The sequence below is a fragment of the Zootermopsis nevadensis genome, unplaced genomic scaffold (genome assembly GCF_977971745.1).
Source record: "Zootermopsis nevadensis isolate Lab colony 2312 unplaced genomic scaffold, Znev_1.0 Znev_ptg000028l, whole genome shotgun sequence".
In the NCBI taxonomy this organism is placed as follows: domain Eukaryota; kingdom Metazoa; phylum Arthropoda; class Insecta; order Blattodea; family Termopsidae; genus Zootermopsis; species Zootermopsis nevadensis.
The window spans coordinates 1,509,281-1,522,067 of NW_028259160.1; the positions used below are offsets into that span (position 1 = coordinate 1,509,281).

The 12,787-nt window shown below is 36.0% G+C and overlaps 1 protein-coding gene across 5 annotated transcripts in view; it reads right to left on the reverse strand.

Moving 5' to 3' along the window:
* Positions 1-12,787, reverse strand: part of LRR (capping protein regulator and myosin 1 linker 1 leucine rich repeat protein) — a 59,878-nt gene that overhangs the window by 26,554 nt on the left and 20,537 nt on the right. For all 5 annotated transcript variants that reach the window (XM_022072176.2, XM_022072174.2, XM_022072177.2 and 2 more), the window contains 10 exons: positions 10,870-11,057; positions 9,804-9,881; positions 9,365-9,546; positions 7,071-7,222; positions 3,952-4,094; positions 2,762-2,877; positions 2,495-2,632; positions 1,999-2,164; positions 376-528; positions 84-200 (listed from right to left, as the gene is read on the reverse strand). In XM_022072176.2, the coding sequence (XP_021927868.2) occupies positions 84-200; positions 376-528; positions 1,999-2,164; positions 2,495-2,632; positions 2,762-2,877; positions 3,952-4,094; positions 7,071-7,222; positions 9,365-9,546; positions 9,804-9,881; positions 10,870-11,057 (1,433 nt within the window). The remainder of the gene's footprint in view (positions 1-83; positions 201-375; positions 529-1,998; positions 2,165-2,494; positions 2,633-2,761; positions 2,878-3,951; positions 4,095-7,070; positions 7,223-9,364; positions 9,547-9,803; positions 9,882-10,869; positions 11,058-12,787) is intronic.

A 12,787-nucleotide genomic window follows, 5' to 3' on the forward strand; every position in this document is an offset into this window, starting at 1 on the left:
TATAAGCACATTCTTTGAAACTCTGAACAGTAGTTTAGTCTGCATACATTCCTGGAGGAAAAACAGATACAAGTATTACAAACCTGCAGATATCCAACCGCAACGCTGTGCAATTCATCTGCAACTTGTTTTAGCTTTACATCAATGGGGTTGCTAGCTTCTTCTCGCCTCTGTACCACTTCCTGTAACCTCGGCAGAAGCTGCAAAACAAAACGTAACCTGCGTGAGAACAGTGACCTAAAAACATATTAACTCAAAATGGCATCACAACCTAAAGACCACAATCTTCATTTTTAACAACATAAAAACCCTCAAATCTCAACAATAATTACTGCACACTTGTTGCTGCAGGTATACAAACACATGCGAATTTACCTGTTTAGAATTATCTGCATCCTGAATAAGACCTGTAGCATAGTTGATATCGTTGTTATTGTCAGTTGACTCCTGTGACAGTGTGCGGATTGTATCCTGAGTCTGCACAACTAGCCTGTCTACCATCTGTTGGGTGGAGCTAAGAAGGAAACCCTGACAAAAACACACACCAAGCTCTTCACAGCTCTTGCAGCACACACAGTAAAAGAAACAGAAATACAATTCTGTTTAATCCAATCTCTATACACACAGAACTAATATATTTTGACATATTACAACCCATCAATTTCTTTTATCTGATCTTCAGGTAGCAGCTTCATCAAAGATAAATTTGCTATTGAGAAACTGAAGTATTATAAATTTCTGGGTTCCAGTTTAACTCCAGTTAAACTTCTACACACAGAGGGCAGGACACTACATTCAGAGAAACTTATACTTACAGTCTTCATTTGGAACAAGGAAGAATTATTACATTAATAGAAAGAATCAATGATTTATCAATACAATACAAAACTGATTATAGTAATTTCTAAGGAATGTCTCTTTTGTTAATACCATATAAAATTTTACCCAATATTCTTTTGGCACATTTAATGAATGAAATTATTAGTGACCATCATTGCAAGAAAGGAAAGTGGATGGAAATGGCTCACAATCATGTTCAATCGCAGAATTCAGTATTAGTAGTGTTGAGGCTTTGGCTTCAATCACCACTGTTCAGAAATGATTGAATCTGTCTGACATCACACTAGAACATGATTTCCTGGATATTAAACAATGCACAATAAAAGATCCACTTTGAGAACAATTTATTTCACAACAAATTTCTAATTATAATTATTGTTACTACTACTACTACTGAAACATTATTACTACCAACTTCTTTAACTTTTGGGCTGTTGATATTATCAGACTGGGTTCAACACTGCACCATAACATGATTTCAGTGATCTCAGGTCAAATCCAACAAGAATTAATGATAGTTATAAAAGTGAGGAGAGCCAAGTCCCTTGGCAATAAAATTCAAAATGGTTCAGCACCAACTGATGATAACATGCATGTGAAGCATTATTAACACTGTAAATGGCACAGGAAACAAAGTACATGGGGGGGGGGGGGAGAGTTCTCAGTGACACTCTGTGCATCACAAATCCCATACAGACTACCTTGAGAATGAAACCAGGTATCTGTAGCAAAAGTACAGCAAATAAAAGCATAAGTACGAGCTGTGACAGCTATGTAAGGCCAACAACATCCACTATTTATTCAATGCCAGATTCATACAAGAATAAACTCTATAAATATGTTACATATTTATTGTAGTCTTCTGGGTTATGATATCACATGGTTTTTATGTGGTTACTAATGTTCTGGAAGAATGCATCACCTCCATCTTCAAGGGAATATGTGCTGTTTATATAGGTGGGAGTGAGGCCAATGGAAATGGGGAAAAAGAAATTAGGGCAAAGAGAACTTACTCATATCTTGATCCACTTCTACTCTAAAGATGGAGGCAAAGCTTTCTTATAAAAAAACACCTATAAACTATAAGGCATCACAAAAAATACCACAACTGGCATGTTTACCATCACGTGAACTTCAAATTTTGAATATGTTACTTACCTGCTGCAGTCTGAATGCTTGACCATTGCTGTACTTCTTAGGTGACACATTCCTATGAAGGAGATCCTGGATCTTTCTCATGACCGAGTCAGTACGTTCTGATGAAGTTTTCATACACGGAACCACATCATAAATTGGGAATGGCATGTATCGTACAGTGTAGTTACTACAGCAACAGAGACAGACAGGTTTATGGATGTTATTCAGCTTCTAATTTTTAAGGAAATTGCTAGGCATGAATGTGAATAATATTTTCATTTTCAGAGTAGAATTAGACAACAGATCAGGATTCTGGATAAACAATTTTATTATTGTGACTACAGCACAATTGGCGGTGTGCTCACAAATTTCATGCGTGGAAATGGGACAATAAAACAACAATGTCTAAAATCAGAAAAATGTCATATTGTCCTAAAATGCCCCAAATTATAAAACAGAAAAGTTCATAGTTCATAGCATGGTTAAAAAAATCATAGAAATGTCCTTGAAAGCATACCTTTCCAATGCATATGCAAGATCACAGTACCCTTGAAGTGTGATGTTATTACGATCATATATAATGCTCTTGAGCCTGGAATTGATTTGCAGTGCCTTTGCTAGCAACCTAGCCCCTGCATCACCCATCAGGTTACCACTGTAATAAATATTTATGTGATTATAAGTGTCTAGTTTGTAACAGTATTAATAGAGTCTAATCTTTTAAATACTGGTGCTTCCTACCCATTCATAAATAATAGGAATATCAACACAAAAGCATTATTACCTGATATCAATACTCTGTAGACATTGGTTGCTGCCTAGGGCATTGATTAGGTTGTACAGGTCAGACTTGAGCTTCGAATCGGGTATTGATAAAGACTGCAACACACAGTCTTCGTCCTAAGTCATAAAACATGTACTTCATTTCTTCTATCCAATTTAGTAATACAGATCAAAGTATTTATAACTTGTTGATGCTTGCTTTCTGGGTTATAATGCTATGTGGGCTTGCAGACAATGCTCGTAGACCTGAAGATAGATGCAGTATGTTCCTCCAGAAAACCAACACTGACATTTTCACTTTTGTGAGAACCTAAAATCTCACATATTTACAACTTACTTAAGATCATTAAACTAACATCAATCTGTAAAATCCTGTAAATGTAATGAAATTTATTAAAGATAAAATGTTTACAGGAAGCTTATGGACTGTTTGTTCTGCACTGAAGCCATGCAGTCTTGTAGGTGGTTATTAATATTTTGGATGAACCTATAAGACAACTGGTATCATAATCCAGAAAACCACAAGCCATATTTTGAGTGCAACTGAAATCTCAAATCTCATATAAGAAGCTTGTCAATGGTAATGACAAAATAATTCAGGAATTAGGAAGGACCGGTAGATTCCCTTGTCGTACTTAATTCAACACACAAGCATTTCATTCATTCTGGTATGTTAAAATAGTTTATAATGTACAAGATAAATTCCATTGTATGACTGGCAATACTGCTGAGACCTGGTTATACTATAACTCAGTTCATAAGTGGCATGCTATAAGTGTGGTTTAGTTGCAGTCCAATTGTGCTGAGCAAGTGTGATGTAAAGATGGCTGCTACACTAGATGTTTGCAACAAGGATGAGCAACATTAATGATCAGCCTTACAGCACTTTCTGCAATAATTACACTACAGTTTCCAAGAAACAATGTTTCAGTTTACCAACATTTCACAGGTCCTTGCTGCCTCCATCAGCGTGATCACCCTGATGATGGAGGCAAACTTCTACCACACTACACAGCGTGACAACCCAGTAGACAGCCATATTCCTACTCTGACATATTTCCAAGTTGCATGCATAAGTGTTTCAAACCACACGTGCAATATTTATTCAAAGACGGTTAGCATGCAAATAAATGCAGTCATTTAATCAAATTTTATCAAATGTCTCTCAGAACACAAGCTGATGTAACTCACCTGAATCATTTGTACAACAGCATCCATAACTGATGAAATGTGTTTTGGCTTCATGTTGTTAAGGTTACGACCCATGTTTAGATGTTTAATTGATTTATTTTTGCTAACTGCAGTCACAACTGATGCCAAATCAATATCCATGTCTGCAATATAGGAAGAATGGTTTAAAATTTAAATGTTTCCAAAATGAAGACAAAAGAAAGTTACTGATTCTAAAAAGATATGCCTCAGAAACCACAATATACTAGCATTTATTCACGCTGTACCAGCTCACATTTTTCTGCAGTTTCGATTCATGTTTCAATAAAATATAACACTGTATAAGATTTCAAGTTTTGCAGTGACTGACCACAAAGAAGTCTTATTGGGCCCTCCACCCTTAATCAGTCCAAATCACAGTTAAAATTTTGGTAATGACCAACAAAGAAAACAGCAAACCCCAACTGCAAAACAGTTCAAAGCCTGAAATGGCGCATTTAAATAATGGATTTCACATGCACTCTAAGCCTGGATTATGCTTTGACGAGGTATGTATCCCAGAGAAACTTCTATGTTTCATTAGGTCAATGCTCAATTACAGGATTTCAGTTTAACTTACAGAACCCAATTGAATTAAACACCTGAGACTGTGAGGGGCATGCCAAGAAAATCAAATTACACCAGTGATCTCTTGAACAACCAGCAACTCAGAAATTTAGTCAGTACTCATCTTGCAAAAAACAATTATGACATTCATCACCAAAAATTTAGTCTTCATACGAGAAACAGCCTTGGAATCAAATATTGTCTACCACCCTAAGTGCACAAGCTGTAAACTCAACAATATCACAACACTTGACTGAAAATTTTAATATTCTCTTTAATTTAATATAAGTACTACATCAGAATCTGCAGGCTGTCAGCATCAACCTCAAATTAAATTCCCAAAATTCAAAGTTTCTAATGAACCATGATATGTGAGGCATTAACTGTGATCATTCTCAAGTAATATTTAACCAAATTGCTATAACACACAGTCAGAATCTCATCTGTAACTAAAGGGCAGAGACCTACTATTCCAATCAGTATTACAGTGCCACTGCGTACAATTTGTATAAAATCCATTTCATCAATTAGTATACATTGCCATATAGTGTAACCAAAATTATGTTGTAACAAGTGCACACAACAAAGTGTACCAATTCCACATCATCAACGTGCATTACCGAAGTTGGGCAGTGGTACCAACACATATGCTAACCCACTGGCCAGTGTGATTGTTGAAAAATCAACAAAGTTTCACACATTCAAACCCTGAGATTAATTCATGCTAGATATCCTCACATCAACAATTACCTCACACCCATACTGACCTATAAAAATCATTAGCCAAGGAACTTGATGATTCAGCAACAACCATTATCATTATCAATGTCAATGTACCAGCAAGTCAAGACAGAGGTGAGGACTGTATTTGGCTCATCACAGATTGTTACAGACTCTAGCTGAATCCTGTTTACATATTCCATTTCATAAGGCATTATTATAACATCTAATCCCAAGTACCTTGAGAAATACCTTTCCTTGGGGGTTTCAAAACAAAGCTTTGTATTTATTTCTTGTTTCTAACATGTTCCATCTCATCCTTATTTCTACTTAATCATGAGGTGAAAAGTACAAATTATGAAGATTTTCTGTCTTTTGCATTTATGTAAAACACTGTATTATCCAATACAGTAAAGTAAAGCTGTCCTTCTACACACTATGAAGGTGCTTGTGGTGAGAGGCAGTATAGCACCTACTCATTCTTGACCTCGGTACTAAATATGGGTCAGTGGTCGAGCTATGCTTTACCCCAGGGGAAAGGACCCCCAGTACCGATTGGATAGGAGGCTGGTTGGGACCCAGAGCTGGTCTGCATGCAGAACATAGAAGAAGAAATCCTTTGCCCCTGCCAGGGGTTAAACCCTGGTTATCCGGTCTGTAGAATCCAATATAATACCAAGATCAATTATAATAATGGTTAAAACCAGCAGCGTAAAGAGCTGGCACTGAGTAGATCCATTCTACATAATGGACCAACCCATCATTACGTGATAGTGTTACATGCAACTCTCCCATGTGACTGAGGCAGCAGTAGCAGGAAGTAGCAATATTCACACCAACGATAATGTAGTAGGTACAATAACAAATTCATCTTGATATTTGCAACTTACTAAGCACATATCTACTACATACTGCATAAATTTCATGAGACGAACACTAAATGTTAAAATAAAGTATGTCTAATATTGCATTCACTTACATTATTTTCCCCACAACAGTACTTCTTCCTTCATCAAAAGTCTTTTTCACAATGTGACTCTCTTTAAAGACACTAACTTTTTGTACCCTTACATAAAATCTGAATTGAACTGTCAACATCAGAAAACCATGGTCAAGTTTTTAAGGAGTACTTTATTAAAAAAAGGGCCACAAAGAAATTATTCTAAAACTGTACGAGATTACTGCCATTTCACTGTTTCTTTATGGATGTGAAAAAATTAAATTCTCAGTAACAGAGGAACACTAGACACTGGTTTCTCAATGCAAAGATCCAGCTTCAGTCCCAGGTGACTTCAAATGAGATTCATGGTGGATAGACTGGCACTGGAGTAGGTTTTTCTTAGAGTTCTTCTGGTTTCTGCTAATTATCACTCCACCACTGCTCCCATATTTATTTATCATGCCCCCATAGCCCTGACCAAGAAGCACCACCCCCGATAAACCTGACCATGCAGCAAATTATTATATCCTAGATTCTGAATTAGTAGCTTAATCTCTGACCAGGAACATAGTTGGCCTCACAGTTGGGGTAGTTTTAATGTTAATGTTACCAGAGAACACAATGCTAAAAGTTTCTTATGAGTATAATCCAACAGAACACAGGATGAGAGGAGAGATGGTATGACAATTATAATGGAGAGGCAACAGGTCAAATATGCAAAACTACTTAAGATGATGACAATCACAAAGAAAAGGAAATCATTATACAATGATTCTGACAAGGATCATAGATGATACAACTTTAAGAATGGATGTTGAATGTCATAAAGCAACAATTAGAATACTGTAAGCACAAAGTGACAAAATAAACTCACTGTTCTCACTGATATCAAGGCTTCCAATGCACCGAATGCCATGTATGCACGACTCAAGCACATGTGCTCCTTGGGCACCAAGATTATTACAGCTCATGTCCAGCTCAATCTCAATAGTGGACTCATTGCATGCCAACCCAAGAAGCAAGTTCCTGCAGACACAGTGCACATTCTGTACCAAGCATGCATGACAAATTACCTGTAATCTTTGAAACTGGTAATGAAATATTCTCAGTTAATTCAGCATAACACAACCATTTTTAAAAACTTCAATGACAGATAAATAAATCCACCTCCTAATACTAATAAATGGAAGGAAAACAAACTTTTCAGAAAATAAAAAGTGCTCCTATCTTTTATTCATATTATGTAGTTGTCATTATTAAAAATATGGATAGTAAAGAATCAGTTCAGTACTATGGATATACTAGAAGGTAAGTGACTTTGAGGTTAAATAAAACATGCAGTTCACTGAAATTCAATTAAAATCACAGTCTACCTATGGAATAATTTTTTCCCATGTGTTAGTTGTGTTAAAACTGTCTTCAATTCCACATGTTTTTTGTTCAGTGTTTCTGTTGATTTTCACAAATGGTAGCAACTTCTAAAATTGGACTACTGGTTGTAGTGACTCATTACTCTATTTCAACACATTCCATGCTATGAGCTCTCATTTGGGACCTATTACACATGGCACTCTAATGTCAACTGAACAATTTTGCTGTATATCTCAGCAAACAGAAAAAAAGCATCATTAAATAAACTATAAATAAACAAACAGAATGACAAGCAGGCCAAAGTCTACTTGTCTTCACTCCTGTCCTGAAACATTTTTTAAGCCACCATTTATGAAGACATTCAATTAACCCAAGTGTAAAATACATTCAGATACTGTATTTGTATATGGCTTGAAAGAAAGAAATTTCATACTTGGAAAGAAACTTACAAACACTCAATAGTCTAGGTACTTCTGACTGTCTTGTATTACTCCTGAAAACAGCTGATAGCAGCACTTCAAAATCCACTGCAGAAATTGGAAACAGCTGTTCTGACCACCATGTACAAGCTGATAAATATAGGCAACATGTTGACCTGTTGCGCAGTATGGCAGGACTATGTGAACGACAATCTTTTTTATTTATGCCACATTTTAAAATATATTTAGCATCACTTTCAAATCTCTACTTATTGCATACACACCTCCAATTACATACTGAGTTTCCTTTACAATTTAATGTAATATGTAATACCTAAATTGCAATAAATCATATTACTGCTTGATATAGCACTATTATTAGATTCAGGATCAGTGTTTAACAGCTCAGATGGTGTGCTAAATAAATGAAGTGGAAAGTTTAATTCAGAGATCAATTTCACATTCAAGGAACAGTGAGAAGAAAACATGATTAAAGCAACGGCAATAACTCTATTTAAGCAATAAGGACTTACAACAATAAAATTTACAGTCTTTCTCAATGTTCCTTGGCCATGTGGCTAGCATTACTACTGCTTTGTATTGGAGTGGTTCCTGGTTCAAGTAACAGCCCATACACCAAGTAACCTGACTTATTCAATAAAAACCTCTCAGGCGACAAGCAGCATCAAAATGGAGCAATAGTCCAACATTTTAGAGACATTCTTTGTCTCCATCATCACAAAATGACATGACCTGACTTATTGTCTTCACAGTTTCCTTTGATTCCTTAAGGGAAAATGTGCACACAATACCTTAAAATGGGTCAGAATCACTTGCTTCTATAACTTCTCCTACAGATTCAAAATTCATATTCATGTAACCTCTGAGACAGACACAACATCATTACACATGCAAATAAACAAACAAGTTTAAATACAAAGTGAGACACACTAGTCAGAATAACCAAGATCGAACACAGACATTCTTAGTTAGGAAGGCTGACTGGACTGGCTCATTGACCGATTTGTAAATCACTCAACAATGCTGTCTGAATTGCAGAGGACACAAACTGAATGAGATGAGACACATTATCATGATTAGTTAGCAGATACGGAATTGGAAGGAAGTGGACATTACCTATTTCAAGTTAGTATCCCAGGGGTCATTATGAGAAACTGAGAAAAATTACAAAATACCTAAAATTATGGCTGGTTTAACAGTCAAAATTTGAACTGGGTACCTGCTAAATATAAGTATGGAGTGTTATTACATCAGTCTGCTCAGTAAAAAGTAAGTGATCTGGTAGTATAAATAATGAGTAGTAACTGAAGATAAAACTGAAATGGCTGAATGAGAAGTAAACATACTGTGAACTCACTTGAGGGCCTCCAGTGGCAGCTTGCAGAATGACATGTTGAGGTGCTTGAGACTGAGTGTGCTGGTGAAGAACTGTTTGAATGACGGGGGTACTTCTTTGGTTTTCTTGGCGCTAAACACATTGCGAGATACGTTCAGGTGTACGAGATTCGTAGCACAGCCCCGTAGCAAAGCACCAAATATCTGACAAACAGTTTAAACTTACAAATAACATGTTGTAATGATAATTACTCAAAACTAGATCAGAACCATATTATATTAAGAACTTGAATGATATTATTTAAACTGCTGCTAAATATTTATTGAGTTCCAAAAGTAGTAATTGGAATTACTCTCAGCAAGAAAAAGCAGATTAATATAAAATAAGTATGTTTACCAAACACTATTACTAATTCTGTTAGTTTCAGTAGTTGTGGTGAAATGACAACTACTTAACTTACTGTTTCCAATGCAGTGTCAGTCCCCGAGATATCCAGGTGAGTTAAAGAGTTTGGCTGAGCAAGGAAGTTACAAAGATTCTGAAACACACAACAGAAATATTTAGAAAAGAGTTAAGGCCAGTCAGAGAAACTTAAATGGTGTAAGGACAAGAAATAATTACTAGGTGCAAGTTCCTGCAGAAACACATTTTGTGGTGTTATTTTGGTCATAATAAACAGAAAAAATCTGAGAATCCAGAGGAAAATTAATTCTACATAAACATTTTATTTGAATAAGGGATAAAATATTTTTTCCACTGGGAATAATTTATAAAATAAATGTTGTTGTTTCTCGGCTCTACAACCTGGTTGTGGGTTTTCACTGCCTCATTTTCAGAGGTTTCTTGGTCTTGAAGTGTGCATTTATGAGTAGTGATTGACCAGTCCACTGACTCTGCACAATTTCTACTCAATCCTGATTTGACTGCCAGAGCCATCTAGCGTTTAATCAGAAATGGGTGAGAAATGGCAGCTGAATTTTGCTTATGATACATCTCGTATCATGCTCGTAAGGTTCTTTTACATGCTGTAAATCAACGACATGGGGCCGCCAGCTTTACTTCCCCTCCAAAGAAAGTTGTGTTACCAATTTATATCACCCTTAAAAATCCATCAGCCTCGTCCAGGATTGAACCCGCGAACCTTGGGTCCAGTGGCAAGCACGCTAACCACTAGTCCACTGAGAACAACTTATAAAATAAATATTTTAATTAAATGTTTAAAACACATTATTGCTAATATTTAATTCATTTTTCTTCACGGGTGCCTCATCAGGGGTGGTGATTACACAGAAAAATAACATCATGGCTTCTGCATAAGCACAAGCAATCATATGTCTATGGTAGTAAATGTGTGTCAGTGTCCTTATGAACCTAACCTTAAAACCATCCCTCATAGAAACCTCAACCTGTTTCTCACATTTGTCATTACCACAAATTTGTAACCAACTTAGCAACAGATTTTGATTTTCAAACACACAATTCTTGATCTTATAAAATATTATACTGATGTTTGCAAAGGAGCTTACATTGATCTCCTCCTTGAGGTTGTTGTCACTAAGGTTGAGGTACGTAAGAGTGCTTGGCATAAACTTGTTGAGGGAGAGTGCATGAGCAACTTGGTTCACTCCTTTGGAAGACAGGCCACAGTGAGACAGGTTTAAGTGAATCAGACCTTTCGGCACCTTTGCTAATGGACTGCTAAGGTGGCTAGCACCTGTAAAATAGTCAACATATATCAATACCTCATGCAATAAAAAATCCAATACAGCACTAATAATGCAATATTTAAGACTTTCAGTGTCCGCAGTTTTAACAAACATTTAATCTACATTTCCTAGATGTAAACCTCAGCAGTAGATGGTGATTTGCTAGTTCACCCTCCAAATGCTTTACCCTCAAGGGAAATATATTTTCCACATTCCAAGAGAATAATAAATAAAACATCTGTTATAATTAACAGTCATTACAGAAATTTCCTTCAAACAAAGAAATTCTAATTATTCCAATTAACAACGGTTTGATAATACTAAAATAATGACCATTATTTGATGAAAGTTAACACTGGCAAGCAACAACGAAAAAGAAAATTAACATCAAGGTCACATGAACATAAAAATGATTAAAACAATCCAATGTTAGTATTTTAAAGATATACAAAACACTGCTTTCAGTTTACTAAACAGCATAATTCACATTTACTTGAACATATAATAAGCAATGTTTATAACCCTGAAACAGACCAGCAACATCACAATATTTATTAAATATACCTGTCTTTATGTCCAGATGTTAATAACAAATCTAAAACAATCACCACAGATTAGTCAATGCATGCCAATAATTTGTATATTAAATCTTCAAAAGTGGTTCTCAAGTGATGCTTACTAAGGGTGCAGGAATGGTACCTTCAGATACTATAGATAAGTCCATGTTTGTATGCATGCAAGTACGCATACACATACACACCAGGGCCAAAAATAAGACAACCAGGGTATAACGTTTACTGGAGCTTGGTCTGAATGTATTACTTTAAAATTTATTTTAATTGCTTGGTTTCCAGCATACTAAACATTTTAAAACAATTCCAAAAGACTGGACAATTATTTAACAAAATGAGATAAAAAGGTAATGACATCCAATATGCATACTTCTTCATATTTGCATACACACACAAAGGTATGCATGTGCTCACTGTTACAAAGATGTACATATCTGTAGTCATAGTATTTTCTTTGGTTATCAATCCTAGGATTGGTTTGCAACCCCATTTCAGGGTTGTTTCTTGCGAAGATACCACGGTGGTTTCACCTTGCCTTACATGGCCAGTCTTTATCCATCAGACTGGAAGAGAAAGGACGCGGACAAACATCCATGCCTTTAGTGGGACTCAAACCCACGGTCCCAGTGGCCAGGTGCATGAGATCCATGCCTCAGACCGTGTGGCCACTGCGGCCGGCAGTCATAGTGTACAAAATGTTAAAAAATCTGTTCCTCTTATATTTATTTGGGGGTAAATGTTAGGGTGAGTTCTGTAAAAAGACTAGTTCTGAGTTACAGACAATCTTTTTATATCTGAAATATTGATACAGCATCATACTTCCACTGTTTCCCTCCATGCTCACAGCTTTATGTTAACACAGCATAATCAGATAAACGTTTAGCAGCACACGAGTCTTCTGACAGTACCCACACTACCAAAGAATTTGCAATTTACTTTACAATTTCCAACTCCTGCACCTTTGCTTTATAAATTTAATTTATTTCTGTAATCATCATCAATGGGAACAAAAAAGTCCGACAATAAACATTGTTTAAAGACTGTATCTGCACCAATGTTGAAACTCAGATTGGTGCAGAGTGTTTCATGGAAATAAATGGATTTTCATACCAAGAAACAGCAGATGCACATCTCTTATTGGTTTAAAAATGGCAACTTTTAAACAA